We start from the raw sequence: 19,422 nt of genomic DNA on the forward strand, positions 1-19,422 counted from the left end.
CACATGTGGAGACAGCAACAGTCAATGTTCGCTGGTGCGCGTGCGCGAGCAGCATTAGTTCGCGGATGGAGACGTGTTTCCTGAGGCCAGTTTTCTTAATTAAAATTATCAAAAGACCGCGATCCTTTACTTTTTGACATGCATATGTGTTCTCTAACATAAAATTTTGCAAACTTTGATCTTGTAGCAGACGCGCTCAATGTCTTTAACCAGCTATCTTCTGCATTTTGATTCCAGCGTGCTTTTCATTTGTGCTTAACTATTTTTACTTTTCCTTACACAGGAAAAAGATGCAGCCCAAAAATAGCCATATAGCCAAAAGGAAAATTCTGACGCCAACTTGGGCAAAATGTAGCCCAATTTGGCTATTAATAGCCCAATCTGGCAAACCTGGTGGACGGTTCGAAGGTCTTCGGGGACGCGCAATGTGTTTCATTAAAAAAAAGGGGAGGGCAGCAGTAAGTTTTTCTTCCTCCACCGGGTTCTCCTTTCTTGGTGTTTTCGTTCGTTCTCGGCTCTTCCCAAGCCGCTGCTCTGTTCTCTGCTTTGGTATTCCGGTACTAAAAATGCTGGTTGGCAATAATTTGAACTGAATTTATTTACAGACAGGCATTAGCGGTTACACTGAGTATATAGTAAACAAGGAAAGAAGGTTCACGTTAACGAATGCGGCTGAGCAAAGACCTCGGTGCAGTTCGTCGCTTTGATCGGGCACTTGACGAGATCGGTCCGTTGTCTCTCAGGTCTCAGACTACACTGGGACCTCTCAGTACATACTAAACAAGGAACGGGTTCATATTTACGAATGCTGCTGAGCAAAGACCTCGTAGCAGTTCGTTGCTTCGAGCGGGCACTTTACGAGATCGGTCCGTTGTCTCTCAAGTCTCAGACCACACTGGAACCTCTCAGTATATACTAAACAAGGAAAACGGGTTCATATTTACGAATGCTGCTGAGCAAGGACCTCGTAGCAGTTCGTTGCTCCGAGCGGGCACTTTACGAGATCGGTCTGTTGTCTCTCAAGTCTCAGACCACACTGGAACCTCTCAGTATATACTAAACAAGGAAAACGGGTTCATATTTACGAATGCTGCTGAGCAAAGACCTCGTAGCAGTTCGTTGCTCCGAGCGGGCACTTTACGAGATCGGTCCGTTGTCTCTCAAGTCTCAGACCACACTGGAACCTCTCAGTATATACTAAACAAGGAAAACGGGTTCATATTTACGAATGCTGCTGAGCAAAGACCTCGTAGCAGTTCGTTGCTCCGAGCGGGCACTTTACGAGATCGGTCTGTTGTCTCTGAAGTCTCAGACCACACTGGAACCTCTCAGTATATACTAAACAAGGAAAACGGGTTCATATTTACGAATGCTGCTGAGCAAAGACCTCGTAGCAGTTCGTTGCTCCGAGCGGGCACTTTACGAGATCGGTCTGTTGTCTCTCAAGTCTCAGACCACACTGGAACCTCTCAGTATATACAAAACAAGGAAAACGGGTTCATATTTACGAATGCTGCTGAGCAAAGACCTCGTAGCAGTTCTTTGCTCCGAGCGGGCACTTTACGAGATCGGTCCGTTGTCTCTCAAGTCTCAGACCACACTGGAACCCCTCAGTATATACAAAACAAGAAACGGGTTCATATTTACGAATGCTGCTGACCAAAGACCTCGTAGCAGTTCGTTGCTCCGAGCGGGCTTTTTACGAGCTCGGTCCGTTGTCTCTCAAGTCTCAGACCACACTGGAACCTCTCAGTATATACAAAACAAGGAACGGGTTCATATTTACGAATGCTGCTGAACAAAGACCTCGTAGCAGTTCGTCGCTCCAAGCGGGCACTTTACGAGATCGGTCCGTTGTCTCTCAAGTCTCAGACCACACTGGAACCTCTCAGTATATACAAAACAAGGAACGGGTTCATATTTACGTATGCTGCTGAGCAAAGGCCTCGTAGTAGTTTGTTGCTCCGAGCGGGCACTTTACGAGATCGTTCCTTGTTCTCTCAAGTCTCAGACCACACTGGAACCTCTCAGTATATACAAAACAAGGAAAGGGTTCATATTTACGAATGCTGCTGAGCAAACACCTCGTAGCAGTTCGTCGCTCCGAGCGGGCACTTTACGAGATCGTCCGTTGTCTCTCAAGTCTCAGACCACACTGGAACCTCTCAGTATATACAAAACAAGAAACGGGTTCATATTTACGAATGCTGCTGAGCAAGGACCTCGTAGCAGTTCGTTGCTCCGAGCGGGCACTTGACGAGGTCGGTCCGTTGTCTCTCCAGTCTCAGACCACACTGGAACCTCTCAGTATATACAAAACAAGGAACGGGTTCATATTTACGAATGCTGCTGAGCAAAGACCTCGTAGCAGTTCGTTGCTCCGATCGGGCACTTGACGAGGTCGGTCCGTTGTCTCTCAAGTCTCTGACCACACTGGAACCTCTCAGTATATACAAAACAAGGAACGGGTTCATATTTGCGAATGCTGCTGAGCAAAGACCTCGTAGCAGTTCGTTGCTCCGATCGGGCAGTTGACGAGGTCGGTCCGTTGTCTCTTAAGTCTCAGACCACACTGGAACCTCTCAGTATATACAAAACAAGGAACGAGTTCATATTTACGAATGCTGCTGAGCAAAGGCCTCGTAGCTGTTTGTTGCTCCGAGCGGACACTTTACGAGATCGGTCCGTTGTCTCTCAAGTCTCAGACCACACTGGAACCTCTCAGTACATACAAAACAAGGAACGGGTTCATATTTACGAATGCTGCTGAGCAAAAACCTCGTAGCAGTTCGTTGCTCCGAGCGGGCACTTGACGAGGTCGGTCCGTTGTCTCTCAAGTCTCAGACCACACTGGAACCTCTCAGTATATACAAAACAAGGAACGGGTTCATATTTACGATTGCTGCTGAGCAAAGACCTCGTAGCAGTTCGTCGCTCCAAGCGGGCACTTTACGAGATCGGTCCGTTGTCTCTCAAGTCTCAGACCACACTGGAACCTCTCAGTATATACAAAACAAGGAACGGGTTCATATTTACGAATGCTGCTGAGCAAAGACCTCGTAGCAGTTCTTTGCTCCGAGCGGGCACTTGACGAGGTCGGTCCGTTGTCTCTCAAGTCTCAGACCACACTGGAACCTCTCAGTATATACAAAACAAGGAACGGGTTCATATTTACTTTCAAATGCTGCTGAGCAAAGGCCTCGTGGCAGTTTGTTGCTCCGAGCGGGCACTTCACGAGATCGGTCCGTTGTCTCTCAAGTGTCAGACCAGACTGGAACCTCTTAGTACGTACTAAACAAGTAAAGCGGGTTCATATTTACGAATGCGGCTGAGCACCATATACGAGAAAACATACGAAACAACATACGAGAAAACATATTTCGGTTACACGGAAACTGAAACACAAACCCCTTTTAACGCGATAGCATATTTCAGCTGCCGTTTGAAGTCTGTCTTAGTAGGAGCGGCGCTTCCCCCTCAGTTCCTTGTACACCATAAAAAAATATGAGCCACAAAGCTCGCCTTCATGCATAGCGTTCGCCGCCAGCGTTTCCCGGTGAACATTACGGTTACATAAGCTGCAGCTGCCGGGAAGCGTCAGATGATATCGGGGATCTTTGAATGCTATCGCTTTGCACTCTTAAAGGCGAAGCTTAAGCGTCTTGCTTTTTTTTTCCGCCGACCAATAGGAAAGCTGCCGGAGGCGCGTCGATCAAGGGGCTTTAATCATGCCTATAGGGAGCCTAGACAGCAGCGCCGCGAGAAGCGGTACTATCGAGGCACCCTAATCACGCCTGTGATCTGAAACGCCTGGTAGCTGCCAGGGCGATGTTGCGCAGCAGCAGTTACCCCTGCAGTGCTGCGTAGCGGCAACATGTTGCCCCGCGTTATTGTTAGAACACTGGACAACGATATCGGGCGCACCGCTAATAGTTGTTATAGCTGTTAAAGCTTTGGCCTTCGGGCGAAACCGTAATGTTTTTCGGGCGAATCGGAACTGCATGGGAACGTTACGATTTTTTTTTCACTCTGGAGTGAGACCGAAAAGGAAATAAAATCAGAATTTGGAAGGTCATTTAACCTCTAGTAGACGTCGATCAAAGACAACGTATTCCTGAGCGAGTTGGGGTGTGAAATAGGGCGTAGTCACTGCGCACGACACTCTATCGCATCACCCCTCGCGTGAGGGGAGTAGGGGGAGCGTCGGACTGCTTAAATATTTCGACTGCTCGCCTTCGGGATAAGCCCACATCTTTATAGCGCGCTATCTTCTGGATCGGCCCAAACTTTTAGACTGCACTATCTCCGGAATGGGGTCCACATCTTTAGACTGCACGTAACCACTGGAACGGTTCACATTTTTAAACTGCCCTTCCTTGAGGACCGGTCCACATTTCAAAGTGAAGCTTTCTTTGCCTCTTCGACTTTCCCGCGGCTGGCTGCTGCTGTCTTGCCTTACAGCTCTTGCCGAATGCGTGGCCCATACTGAAAGTAATGTCGTTGTTACGCCGTCTCCGTCATATGGTTGCCGTCCCTGCTGGCTGCTGGCTTGCTCGATTAGCCAGTGCCTGGGATAACGTCAATCACCGCATATAGTGCGAATTGAGGTGGTCCCTGACGGCAGGTGATGCAGGTAAGCGTGGACGTGAGCGCCAACACCAAGATGCTGTCGTTTTCATGCCATCGTCATCCTTCTGTTGTCCTTTCATCGCCTTCATGCCGCTGTGATCAACCATTCGCTGTCATGTCATCGCCATCCTTCTTCCATCTTCGCTCTGTCGCCGTCACTGCGTTGTCTTGTCGTCATCACGCCGCTATATTCGAGCTGTCGTCGTCATACGTCATCATCTTTCAGTCGTCTCATCAGTCCGTCGTTTTCGTCCATCGTCTTATGCCATTGCCGTCATTGCGTCGTCGTCACAGGGTCACCGTCATACCATCGTGGTCGTTCTGTGGTCGTCATCTTGCCTTAGTCATTCCATTGTCGTCATGCCTTTGTCGTCATTCCACCTTTTTCGCATTGTCATCATGCTGTCGTCGCCATACAGTCGTCGTCGTTACAGCACCGTCATCCCATCGTCACCAGGCCTTTGTCGTCATTCCACTTGCGGCACTCCCTTAACCACGCCGTCATTGTCAAACCATCGTTACCATTCCCGCATCAGCATCACGTTGTCGTCACTCCAGCGTCGTTTTCCTGTGGTCGTCACTCAGCCGTCGTCGTGCCATCCAGGTCGTTCTAATTCCTTCGTCGTCATGCGTGGCGTGATCATGATCGAGCACAGAAGCATATGTTGAACGAGACGGCTGTCGGTGAAAAGGTGTACAATTGGGCCTTGTGGCCTTGCAAACGTTCGCTAAGCAGGAACAGCATTATTCGCATACACAAAGTTTCGCCTAAACTGATTCCCACATCGCGTGGGATCCACGGATTTTTTTAGACTTCATATACCCGCAGGAACAACCCACATTTTAGACTCCACCACCCTCAGAATCGGCCTACATTTTTAGACTGCACAATCCCAAGGGAACGGATTTAGACGACACTATCTCCGGGATCGGCCCTCGAAAGAGGCAAGAAACGCACACTTGATGCGAGAAAGTAGGGTTAACTCTCTAAGGAAGACGTTGTTTTCAAAAAGATCATGCGGATTCCACGCACTGTGGGAATCGGTGTAAGCGAATCTTTTGTTGATTGCCGGTAATTGACGGTAATTTGCGGGAATTTTATGGCGAGTGTTTAGGCTGCATGGCATTTGTTGCAATACCAGAGGCGTAAAGTGATGTTAAACGTTCACGTTACGCGCACCACTTGTGTTTGTCAGCGTAGTGCACACAACACACAGCGATATGCGTTTGCTTGAGGCGTTGTTGTGCACGATTAATTAGCCAGCGAGATGGTTAGCATGGCCATTGCCTCCCGGGGCGCATCGTGTCGTGGAAGAAGTGTTGATTTGCCGTACGGCCGCTTGCGTAGTGCCGTCTTGACGCATCGGTGCATTAATGCGCATTTGTGCCTGCATGTTCTACGTCATTTGTCCGCGTGAAAAATGTTGCCCAATGGTTATTACTCAGAAGTAGCCGATATTTACTGTGTCGTACCATGAATTTACATTTTTCACTTTTGTCCGCGACAGTTGCCGTGTGTAGTAGTAGTCTTTCCTTTATTAACGAGATCCAAAATGAGGCATGTTTTCTGACGTCACCTTTCCCCTCTCCCACGATCCTCCCATGTATGCGAGCTGCAACGGGCGTAGAGTAATAAGGTTGTTATTCACTCGTTTCGTGATTGTGTCAGTGTCTGAATATTTACGGCATCCGGCCATAGCCATTCTCTGCCTCCTCTCTCTACGTCCTCTCTGCCATTGTTTGTACCTCTTCTCTGGGCTATTGTCTTCTGTGGAGTAAGAAAAGTAAATATTCAACATCCTCCGCACCCCGGAAAGTCGCGCAGTTCACATCTGTTACAGTGAAGAAAGTTCTGTGGGACCCGCCGTGGTTGTTTAGTGGCTATGGTGTTGGGCTGCTAAGCACGAGGTCGCGGGATCGTATCCCGGCCACGGCAGCCGCATTTCGATGGGGGCGATATGCGAAAACACCTGTCTACTTAGCTTTAGGTGCACGTTAAAGAACCCCAGGTAGTCCAAATTTCCGGAGTCCCCCACTACGGCGTGCCTCATAATCAGATCGTGGTTTTGGCACGTAAAACCCCACAATTTAGTTTTTTAAAGTTCTGTTCGTTACAGAAGCTGGACAGGTTGGCGAATAGCCGTTTGGAAGCATCACGGAATAGGTCGTGATATCTTAACACGATAGCATTAAGGGCCCCGTGTTGCAGAAAATCCGGTGTAGGTGTCGGCGTCAGCGGAGTTGTCCGTGAGCGAAAATTGCCGTATATATTTAGCTATATATACATACCGCGCCTTGCTATATGACATGCGGTACATTCGGGTTATATTTCCACACCATGCTGTCACTGAATTTGGTCATACCGTGTCTGACATTCTTGACAAAGGTATTCCTCGGAATTCTGAGAATGACAGCCCACAAACAAAAGTCATGAAACAAAATCCTATCAGCACATGCCTTTATGTTAAATTTTTCAGTCTTAAATATTAAGTAAGCAAGTGCGAAACAATGACATAAACCCGAAAATGATGTAATTTTTTGGCGCGGCTGTTCGACTACCTCCGGGAACGGCCGCACAAGAGGCCGTGTTTTTACCAGAAAGCTCGTCTTCGCGCATATCGTTCGCCGCCAGCGTTTCCCGGTAAACATTACGATTACATAAGCTGCAGTTGCCGGAAAGCGCGAGAAGCAGTCGGGGATCTTTGAATGCTATCGCATTTCATTCTTAAACGCGATGTCCTCCAAGTTTTTGTTCGAAGCTTGAACATTTGCACACTGTGCTGAGCGCAGGCTAAGTAGACACTCTCCTCTATCTTCTCCAAAATTGTTCCAGTAACGGCTTACGATGAAGCCACTTTCTTGTAACCGTACACCTTGGCCCTCAAGTGTCAACAGCTTCGTTGTGATAAGGAAGGCTTGTTAACCGTTAGCCGTTTAAGAAATTAGTCGACGTAAGTAGTGTTTCCATTTCCTCTGGTGACGTTGACAGGTAAGTGAGAGGCCTGGAGTTAACTACGGCCTCTATCTCATACAACACCGTCCTTAATTCTTGAGGCGTGAGGTTTGTTTGGTCCCGGATCTTCCGGAGGCTGGTCTTGAAAGTTCTTATCAATCCCTCCCAGAAGCCGCCCCACCATGCCGCCCTTTCTGCGATGAACTTCCGCTCCATTCTTCTTTGAGGGCAATAGTCTTGGAGCTCTCCACTGAACAATACTCTTACCAAAGAGGCGTTTTCCTTTGATGCTTTCTTGAAAGCCCGTGCGCTGTCTATGCATATTAAATCAGGTTCTCCACGACGCAGTATAAATCGCCGAAACGTCAGCAGAAAACTTTCTGCTGACAGACCTGTGCCTAATTCAAGATGTACTGCTCTTGTGACGGTACAAATCGACAAATTATAATTCGCAACAGCAAGACTCAATAACGACAGCGACAGCCGATGAGGAGCTGCAAGAACTTTTGGCCTATCTTCGTGTGCAAGTTGAAAGCCAAGAGCTTTCAAAGAAAAATAAATATTCAGTTTATTGTGCGCGATCACAAAGGCAAGCTCTGTAGCTTGTGCAATGCCTTTGCGGGGTGCTAACGCTTAATTACAGCAGTCCAGAGAGCATTGCGGCGACGTCCACGGAGCTCTAGAAAGTATTTTGACGACGCCCAGGGGACTCTCATTGGAAAAAAACCTAATGAACACCAAAAGAGGCTTGCTTTCGAACGTCGCCTATCTTATCTTCCCTGCTCCTGCCATGTAGAATATACAGGTTCACTAGGGTGCCTCGATGCACCCTCTCTTTAATGCGCTATCTTCTTTGAAGTGCCCTAATGGTTACCAACTGTCTATAAATACTATCAGCGATCAACTGTGCCAAATCAAAACGCAATTCACGCAGTGCGCTAAAGTGCAATTTCTAGTTCCGGAGGTCCGCAGTGTGTATGGTAAACGAAGAAGTTCAAGTGTTGGCGTAGTCTAGTGAAACGTTCTACCCACAGAGGTAAAACAAGCAGCCAATTTTCAGACATCAGACATCATTAAACCTATGTTTTCATGACATTATTTTCACTGAATATCATAAGTCACCTCGTGCTTTTCCTGGTGCATTTCCCTTCATTCGTAAACTTTTATTTAGTATACCGTCTGCATTGTGACGATTATTTGTATTAAATACAGTTTTTGACCTTCTCTAATGTAGAAGTGGTTATTGCTGCTCAGTGTGATTAGTGCGCGCATCTGTGCTGTATGCATTTCACTTCGCTTCCTATACATGATAACTTTGTTATGGATTCCAATTAGCCTCCAGTTAGGGACCTAAATGCACTGTTCACATATTTTTATTCCTGTACTGTACGCAAGAAAGCAACTTTCAATTCAATGCAACCAGCTACATCGCGCTAGTCACATAACAAAATAGCAACTGAGCCGCCATGGCGGCAGGGATCTTTCGTTCTTTACATTAGCGCTTTCTTCGTCTTGACGGAGCATGTGCAATAGCAGGTACGTGTTAGTGCGCGCCAGGCAGCAATGATGACGACAAGCTGAAACATTCTTGTGTGTCTCGAGTGTCTCGCAATATCATCCGTATACACAGGCGAGCACTCTGAGCCTGGCTGCCTTCTTTAGTTCATAATCGGGTGGACGCAGGTGCTGGAGTGGATCCAGGACTGCCCGATGGGGACCACGCCGGAGATGGAGGAGCTGCAGGCCATACTGTGCAAGCCGCACGTGCGGGTGAGTCTCCTTTCGCTGTCTTCTCCTTAAACCGCGCACTCGCGTCGAGCGCAGAATGACGTGACCAGAACTGGCGACTAAAAAACCGTCCTATGACGTTTTAACAGCATATAGCGTTATGCATGGGCCCCGCGTCGCAGAAAATCCGGCGTTGGTGTCAGCAGCGATGTCCGCATGAGAAAAAAATCATCCCGAACCACGCATCCCGAACCACGCATCCCGATCCACGCAGGTTCTGCACGTGGCGCGTAGGCGTTACTGGGCTAATTGTATTTCTCAGCGTAAAATGCGTCGCAAAATTCGTAAAGCACGACTTATACACAACCTACGGACATGATAACGTCTGATCGTAATTTGAGTACACGAGAAAACATAATTCTGTTACGCGGAAACTCAAACACAGACCTCTTTTCCAGCATACCGTTTGACGTATGTCTTAGCAGAGGCGGTGCGCCCCGCTCGGCTCCTTGCTAAACCATCCAGATGGCGCTCGCTTCCGCGCATCCGTAAGCCCCCTGAACAAAACCGAAGGTAGCGACATACTTTTATCTTGCCGCCGCAGCTGCGACGAGGAGCATGAGTGGAGGCAGGAGAAAAGGTTCCACCCGCGTGGGCTGAGTACGCGGAGAGGACGCATTATGGTAGGCAATGAAAGCGAGGCCTTTTTTTTTTTTTTTTTTTTGACACTTAGCACTCACCGGTGGCGTAGAAATCGCCGGCCGCCTAGGAAGCCTACGTGCAAGCGCTGAGGCCACCGTACGGGCCGATTATCGCGTTTCCATTGCTGATCACTATATAAAAGGGAAATCTATTCGTACATAAATACGTTAAGAGAAACAGACTACATACTGCTTTGAAAAAAAGTTCATTTACACTTTGCACAAAAATAACGAAAGTAAGCATGCGTGCAAGGCTATGTACAGAGATAGTGCATATGTATAGACTAATAAACAGATATGCAGGTACGAATATCCAGAACATTACGTATAATACAGCGAAGTAACATTGAATAGAAAGCCAGAAACATTACCCGAAATTTGCTTTTATCGCCGCTCTGGGCAAAAAGCTAGATGAACTCGCCAGTTTTGTACCCAAACAACAGGACACGGCCATTGGCAGATAAATTCATGCTCTCCCCGGAAGAAGAGCTCGTCCGAGAGGAAGGTGAGCATCTCTCGCCTCAGGCAGCTCATTATTGGCCACGTTTCACTACAGCGACATTTGCATGCCACAGCTTCACAACGATTGCACCAAATGCTAAAAAGGGCCGTCACCAACAGATAAGATGGGGGCTGCCGCAGTCACGGAGCTGCCCGAACGTCGAGTTCAGTGCCACCCGCCCAGAAAAACGAGTTGGCGCGCCTTTGCACACTCCTCAAGACACGAAGGAATTGCTTAGTTGCATTGCACAGGGACCAAAATTCTCCCTAGGAAAGCAGACTGAGTTAAGTAGCGTCGTTCAAGGAGAGTAAAATCGAAATCGTGGCGACACATCCGTGTCAGCTTTGGCGTGAGGGGATGAAACCCGCGCCACTGCATGGTATGCGGTGCTCGTGGCGTGGGTAGAAAGGCAAACTCAGTGCTTCATTTGGTGTCAGCAATAGTGAAGCACATACTATACGATAAGTATACTATACTATATACTATATATACGAGGACGGACTGCGTGAACATTGCTCTTTAATGTTAGTATGTAACTGGACTCCATGCGCCGAATGAAATTCCGAGGATTTTGATTCTCGGATGCTACTGTAATTTCGAGGCGATGTCGAGACGTGCGTTTGGAGAATCCCCGAAGAAGAAAAAAATAACTGTCAGTTTTACCCGAAGGCGAGTAATTGAAAGCGATAGCATGGTTTGGCGTTGCGCTGAAAGCGTCTCGGGAGGCTGGCGTGATGAGCGTGCCAGTATAGCACGGCGGGTGGGGGTGGCACCTCGATGGCGCACGAGATGAGAGTAACGGGAAAACACACGGACGCTGCTCGGCGCTTTCCAGTTTGACCATGGCTGAGCTTGAAGGTCAGATTTACGGAACGAGTGGCGTTTTCTGGGTTTGTACCTGCAGGAGTCGTAGAACTATCGCTGTAAAAACCTGCACCTGTATATTTGCCTGGAATCGAATACATCATCATATCTGCCGAATACACATCTCTCAAAACAACCAAAGTTATCCTAAATATACCTGGCTTTCTTTATAACTACCCAGCATAACTGTAAATGCATATTTAAAACCACTAATAGGGACAAATTATTCTATACAAAGTTCACATCTTTTAGCCTATGACGTCTCAGCATACAAAAAAAGTGTCGATATCATCCAACGCCGTTCGAAAATTCTTCGCTAAAATTATCGATAGAGTCGTGCGATGTCCAGATAGAGAACGATTTAGGTAGGTAAACAAACTTCGCAGCCATGCGCTACTTTTCCAAATCATTTACCAAAGGTCAACGCTTAGTTTTCCGAACTTGCGACGTTTCTTCTTGCATTTTATCATCTTTAACAGTATTATGTTAAAAAAGGAAGCCATCGTTTTTATATCTTCACTAGAACTCTTTTTTCTTTTCTTTTTCGTTTCACTAAAGAAAAGGTTAACCACGGCAGAACCAACCTTGGGTTGACACCTTTGTAAGCGATAGCTTGCGCATCACGACAAGACAGGCGCTGCAAGCTTTAGTGACGAATTTCAGTGAAGAGCCTAAGAAAACTGCCACCCAAAGAAATGAAGATGAGGAGCGGGGGGAGATCTGGTTCTTCACGAGAAGGGGAAAGTTGGCGCTGTATTCAGTAGCCCTCAAGGGAGCACGGCCCAGCGCCAACGGGAAGGAGGAGAGGAGGGGGGGGGGAATGAAATAAATAGGGCAAGACGTCTTCATGGCAGATACACAGCAAGTCGGCAGGCAGGAGCCCGTTGAGGCACTCTCCGGGACTTCAAGCCTTGTCATCGGGTGTCAGGCTATAGCAGAGGTGGCTGTCCAGGGAGGACAGATAGATGGGGCGGGCAGGGGTGGTGTTCGCTCTGTGGTCAGACAGCTTCCCGGCTGTCCACTTGACGAGGAGTCTTTCGAACATCGCGGAAAGCCCTGCCGTGTCGAGAAACTCGACGACGCTATGGAGTGCAGGAGTGGACGTTGGCAAGTAGTTTGTACGAGAGGTGAGAGAAATACGACTTCTGATTCATTTCCGTGCGCCTGGGCGTCAGATATGGCGGCTTCGGCTGATCGTGCGCGGGGCGCGTCATCGCGCAGTGGTTACTGTTTGTCAAAAAAAAACTATAGGTTCATGCGCAGTGCTTATTGTCGGTGGACAACAGCGGACTGGGTAACCCAAGTGACCCAAGTTGGGGTGAAAGAGGTTAGATGCGATGCTAGGCGTAATCGAACCTACGTCACACGGGCTGCATAGGCACAGTGACACGACGCTTTAGCGAGCTGCGCCACGAATGCGTGCGATGCATCATTACTTTATTATAATCATGACAATCACCATTATGTCATCATCGCTACTTTTAATGCGAAAGATTCTTCTCCGAGTGCAGGCCACTTTTTCGCAAGCAAGCAACCGTGTGAGGTATTTCGCCGTTTTGGTTGGCCCATCCCCGTGATAGTACCGCCTATGTCGGCGTTTTCGTGGGCCTGTAATAGGGAAGTCTAAAATTATGTGCCACAGGGACGACTGAATATGTGCACCGGACATGTAGTGTGGCCCCTGGGAATACTCTGGGACTTGTATGTGCAAATGGGGCGACTGCATGGGTATGTGACACTGCGTTTTAGTTTGCTTTAAATTTCAACATTCTGTCTTCCTTATTAGGAACACTACAGCATATAATCTCTACATAACTGCTCGCTACACAATAGTTGGACTATTCGTACAACCGTTCGCTACAAATCATGGATGCTTCGCATTATGTAGACGTCAAGTACAGTTGAGCCTGGCATTTCTTTTTTTTACTTTAGAGCGAAGTTGTTATGCGACCAGAAGCGTTCAAGAACGCTGTATGCCAGTTTTCTCAACTTTATGGGGGGAAAAAACTAAAACGTTCACGAAGTTCATATTTTGAGGAAAGGCGGGAACTGCAAGGGGGCAATATGCATACGAATATTGAAATGTCTGTCTAAATTAGGGGTTAAATGAAAATTTTTAAACTCTAGTTTGCGGCCCGATTAGAAACGTTACATGAAACGCCTAGAAAGTTTGGACTCTTCCGTGGGAGCACCATAAAAGTTAGATATTTCATATTTATAGGAAATATAGACCACTTTGTGGATATCCTGTATCGAAAGTTCTAAGTGTTTAGGGCCAATATGTATTTTGAAAATAATCACGGACTGTTCGCCTTCCCCCAATTTTTGTACTTCATAAACAGCATGTGGTCGCTGTTCCCAAGTCTCCTTGGTGAACTATACGAGGTACGATGTTCACATTTCACTGAAGTAAGAAGCATGTTGAGATTGACGTGAATGCATCGTCTCTATAGCTTCGACAGCCTTTCTAAAAAAAGTTACCTATTCGAGCTTTACAGGGTGTCGTACAGCCGTTATTCGATATATTTCGTACATTTCTATAACAACTGCACAAAACACCAGCTTCAAACTCTCTGAAAATAGTTAAAATGTTAAGTGTAATCTGTGACAAAACTTTCGTGCTGCTGGTTTAAACAGTAGCGTTGCGAAGAATTCCTGAACCCTCGATCTTTCTTCCTTATTTTTCATGTTCAATATATACCAGATTTCTAGTTGGTTTCTCCGTCTTCCTTGGCGAACTAAACAATGTACCTACCTCGATGATATATCGCGAAATTAAGGGGTAGCTTATGCATAATGTGTACGCAGAGTTTGAAATATGTGCTCTTATTGCGGCATTCGCAATAAATTGCGCTTGAAGGAGCGTTATGACAGTGCATTACGAGCGGCGCAATATGTAACCCCCCCCCCCCCCTCCTCCCAGCCGTGGCGTAACTACATACGCCACATTGATCAATCTTAGCAAGAATGGGCGGACTTCCACTGCAAATCTGTTTGCGAAGATAAATACGTGGATGAAATAAATGCGAAGATAAATACGAGTGGATGAAATACAGCTCTTGCAAAACAACATTCGGAAACGATCCTTTGCAAGTGTCACGTTGCCGTTATCTGCTACGTTTCCCGATGTCCCGAAATAACTTTGCGTTACCCAATCTTTATATTTAACAGAAATTGGTAACATTTTAAGTCCGAAGTGTCCCGAAAATTTAACATTACGGGATTAATTAGGCGCGTTAGAAATACTTCTTCAACCCTTTTCGGTATTTCCATGCGCGGTAGGACGTTCGCCCTGCGTCTTCGGTGAACTAAACAAGGCACCTATTTATGACTGGTGAAAAGAAGGGCCACATAACGGTGATGTGTAGGCAAAGTTTGAAGTGGTTGGGTATATTTCTGCTTTTGCAATAAATTACGTATGCTAGCGTCCAGGAGCGTTATAAGCTTTTCAAGATCACTCAGAATTTAGCCACTTTCCTTGGCAGAACGACAAATTCCACCAAGATTAAATTTAACCGAAGTAAGGGGAATGCTATGGCAAGATTGTGCGCGAAGGTAAATGCCCGTAAAAAGAATACTGTTTATGCAAAAGCATTTAAGCAAGTGTTTTAAAGTGTCATACTGACGTTATCAGATAAGCTTCCTAATAAACAAGATAAAGCTCTATTGTTAACTAAGTTTATGTTTGCTGGAAAGGGGGGGGGTCATGTTCAGTGCAATGTGTGACGAAACTTTATCATACCGGGCTTGATTGGAGGCATTGCACATAATTATTGAACGTTCCCTTTATATCTTTCTTTTTTGTACGTTATACAAGGTTCATAGTAGGTTTCCCTTGTGTCCTCGATGAACTACAAGTTCACCTTGTTTATATTTGCCCGAAGACGTTATATGCTGGCATGGTTCCAAACGGGCCAGGCACATAGGAGCAGCGCATTTCAGTGTGTGATTTAGTTACGGGCAACTGAAATGTTCGTTGCAATTTCACGAAAGAAACAGCTTTGCTGAAAATCGGTTTATGATTCTGCGAGGTCCACACGAGTCTGCAGACTACTTTCTTGTTGTTGTTGTTGTTGTTGTTGTTGTATTTTTTTTTTTCAAATTGTCTGTACTAAACCCTAGGGTGTCTCATCGAGGTATTCGTGGTCAGTTCCATCACAGAGACTGGCCTAACACTTGGCATTATCAGCGCGGATCTCTGTCTCTGATAGTTCTGTCGCCTCGCTTCGGTGCGCGGAACTTCGCTTTGCAAGCATCCTGCTCTCAAGTTCGCGCATAACATTAACAATGCTAGAAGTTAATCTAGCGTGCGCATTTGCGGCGTAAGCTCACGGCAGAGGCAGCAAGTGAGCGCGCGAGTCAACCACGTCGCTCGCGCAGCAAAGCCGCGCGGAAAAGTGTCGCCTTTCGAGGCGCCCCACCAGCGTCTCCGCCAGCATCTCCGTCTTCGCTGTATAACAAGAGATGTGCGCTCTCTGAGCTACGGAGCTGCGCACGTCTCTCTTTCGGCATGACGCTGCCTCACAGAAACGTTCGGGTAACTTGCCATGAACGTTTCTCGCTACTGCGACGGTAATGGCTCGAGTGTGACCGCCTCACTCAGCGTACTTACCTGAACTTGGGACTGTGGCGATCAGGCATGCAAGTCGCATCCCCGGGCCGAGGCCTCCGGCTGCACTGCGGGTACGCGGCTGGCGCTCGCCACTGCCCCAAACTGGGTCAGCTTGAGCGGGTAATTTTTGGTGGTGCGGGTTCGGCGTCCGCGAGCCAACCCCCTTCCTCATTCGAAAAAGAGAACGCAGGAAAAAAAAAAAAAAACTCACGTGCATATTAAATTATGTTTCCATTTAGAGTTGTTAAGGAAACATTCGCGAACGCCGTTGAAGGGAGTTCATTGCCGGCGCTCAATGCTTTATTTTTTTTTCCTTGGCGTCCTTCCGATTCAGAGGTCGCATTTTAATCGTTACTAGTCCTGACGAGGTTAACGATGCCCAATGTGCGAACAAATGGGATGACGTCGAAAAGTTTTCGCCACGGTCACTGGCATTTTCTCTAACGGCATTTGCTTTTTGGCCACACACAATTTCTGGAATAACGGGAGTCGGGTTCAACGTGAAAATTTTTAAGTACGTCTATGGTAGTCAGAAATACTCGCATTTTAGCCCCATGCTACTAATTTTTCTAAAACATCAGACATCCTTGGCAACTTCTTCGATCGTTTGTTTGTTTGAAGCAGCCTGTCTTTGATGCGTAGTCAGCCTAAACGAGAAGGAGCGGCCAACGTCACCCATTGTGCCAACGTCTACAGTTCACAAATTTATCTTTTAATCAACCTGGTTGATGCGTGAAGCTTGTTGGCGACCGTGGAGCCTACAGAGTGCAGCGTACGTGTCACAGACTTTATTCAAAGCAAAGTTTTTTAACGCGATAGCTGAAACGATTGATATTTAGGACTGACAAAAGAGCCACTGGAGCGTTCATTCTTTTATGCCGGCTTTGGACAAACGAGGGAACCGTAACCCTTCTCCCCTCGATTTTATCAGTTCATAACGCGCTCGCGGGCGAGCGAACCAGCGAGCCTCGCTTTTCAATCTGTTAATCGCGACTGTCAGTGGGCTTACACTAGCTCTGCTTATTTCTTTTTTCTTTCTTCTGATATCTTTTTTTCTCCTTGTTTTAGGCGCCTAAAGCAAGCGTGCCACTGAATTAATTAAATAAAAAACTACCAACTCGTTCATTTTTTTCCGCTCTGAAAAGTGGTTCAACTTTCTTCGAGGCCTAACAACAAGGCTTTCTTGGTTGCAGGATGGTCCTAGTATGGGTGGATAGTTGCAGGGCGCAACAACCACATGTAAATTTCTTATTTTTCTCTTTTTTCTTGTTTTATTTATTTATTTACTTATTTATTTATTTATTTATTTATTTATCTATTTATTTATTTATTTATTTATTTATTGATGGCGCGCGGTTATTGTACGCCGAGCCGACGCTTCCATCGCCCTCCAAAAGTTGTTATCGAGAGAATCGTGGTCTCTGCCTGCCGTTTTGTATTCGCTTCATTCCTTTGTCCAGTATCATCTTTCTTTAATTAGAATTATGTGCTTTTTTGCGTCTAACTGTCGTTAGCAGCGTGCCTTAAAGCAATACGCTCTCTCAACACATGACAAAAATAAAGCCGAGTCTTCTTTTGCGGTTGAGAGCACGTTATACGCCCACGAAGCGTTTGCCACGCGTCGTTCTTTGTGCCGGTGACCGCTATACCGAACTGCCGCCGTTATCGAGGGATTACCACGCATGACGCGCCCTTTGTATGCGAAAGTCTTTGAAAGTTTGCCGCAAATTCGAATGTGGAGAGGCGTGCTTGATCATATTAACGCGGGAACTACGTTGTACATTCTCCAAACACCCTGAGCAAAAGTGAACCGATTGCTCAGGAATTTATACTGTGAAGCGTGTATTAACACCGTGCTCCACTTGAGCCGTGAGGCTAGATTCGACGACCACCGACTGTGTTCGTCGGTGACGTCGTTTCGGCGTTGTTAAAGTGACAAATGTGTACCTTCCGGCCACAAGAAGTTCCCCAACAAAAAGTTCGATACTTTATACATCATGGAAGTGTTCCTGCTTCCTTATAGCGTCACTAAATTGTGACGCGCAGGACGTGCGTAAAAGGCTAGCAGTACGTGTTACGAAAATAACGCCGTTAACTTGAAATTAAAGTACGGCACGTTTGACGTATCATGTCACTGTCAGGCTGCTTACGTGTCAGGTTGTTCAACTCCTTTTTATATTTCTTATCTGTCGAAACTTGTAGCCACTTTGCGAATCAATAAACTTGTAAACAAAGACACAATTACTCCTTATCATCGCTCAATTTCCTTTGATGCGAGATTAGCTTTTAACAAAGCTGCCATTGTATAAGTGGGACCTCCGAGATCGCTCGTGCGATCTCGGAAGCCACGATTAAACGAAGACGTTCTGACAGTGCCAGCTGCGAGTACGCGTGGTGGGCGTGTGCAAATGAAGCTCCGCCGTGCGCCTGCTGCATGGCGAAGTTCCTAACTGTTTAAATGCCAAAGTAAGGAAGCAAGATATACGGCACAAACACTGTATTCTGTTCACCTGACCTAAGTATATTTTTACATCGGCTCGCAATTGAAACATTGATGGAAACTGTGAAATATGCCCTTCTTTAGCTTTGTGGGCAGGTCAGTGTAGTGCCCATCAAACTCCAAATTTTTATCGGGCTCCTCAAAGCTCCGAGCGGTACCTACGCCACCTGACGGAATTCGTTCTGCAGCAGTCATGCACGCTTTTTCACTAGACTGCACGTTCACAGATACTTCAGCTCACGACGACGGAGCTTAAGCACGACGCGCTCTTCGGAAGTTCTGATAATCTACGCAGTCTCATAGACAATTCAGAGTCGTTCATGTGGTTCTGAATTTCATGTTTACACTAAAACAACCGACGATGAAAAGTGCACGATTCTCGTGAGACCTTTGGGATGATCTCGCTTCTTCCCCTCCCCCACCTTCGCGCAAATGCTCACCACACTTAGTATTTTGCGTCACATTCAGGGTAGCTCACAAGATTGAATCTCACTCAGTACTGCTGATGCTTTGCCGGATACCGTCGAATGTTGGCGTGTTGTGGAACCTGGTGCATATCTGATGCCCTTTAGAATGCAGCGCGCGACCTTGACCTTGGGCACTGTTCCCTGCGCAAGTTCAACAATGTGCGGTCACCGGTTGGTAACGCGTTCGCCAGGACGAGCGCGTCGCCGTGATGTCGTACGTGCTACAGCAGTGCGTCGTCATCGTTCGAGTCGCTGTGCAGGGGTTCTTTCGCTAAAGTTCAGGGAGTGATGGAAAATAAATGAGAGGGAAGGAGGTTTAGCCACGGTAATGTCCGGCTGGCTAAGGTAAACGAATTGAAAAATAAGAGGCAATGACGCCAGAAAAAAAAAATGTGACCATAAACGCGGTGGAGGTCGCAACTCCAACACGTTTATGTCTTCGGGTCCTCGAGAACGCGATGTAGTC

General features: G+C 47.0%; 1 protein-coding gene across 3 annotated transcripts in view; it reads left to right on the forward strand.

The window, feature by feature from the left end:
* The window catches only part of CASK (peripheral plasma membrane protein CASK), a 494,080-nt gene that overhangs the window by 366,203 nt on the left and 108,455 nt on the right, over window positions 1–19,422 (forward strand). For all 3 annotated transcript variants that reach the window (XM_050187361.3, XM_055076094.2, XM_055076095.2), the window contains one exon: window positions 9,266–9,352. In XM_050187361.3, the coding sequence (XP_050043318.3) occupies window positions 9,266–9,352 (87 nt within the window). The remainder of the gene's footprint in view (window positions 1–9,265; window positions 9,353–19,422) is intronic.

Source organism: Dermacentor andersoni, chromosome 2 (genome assembly GCF_023375885.2).
Source record: "Dermacentor andersoni chromosome 2, qqDerAnde1_hic_scaffold, whole genome shotgun sequence".
Classification (NCBI taxonomy): Eukaryota; Metazoa; Arthropoda; class Arachnida; order Ixodida; family Ixodidae; genus Dermacentor; species Dermacentor andersoni.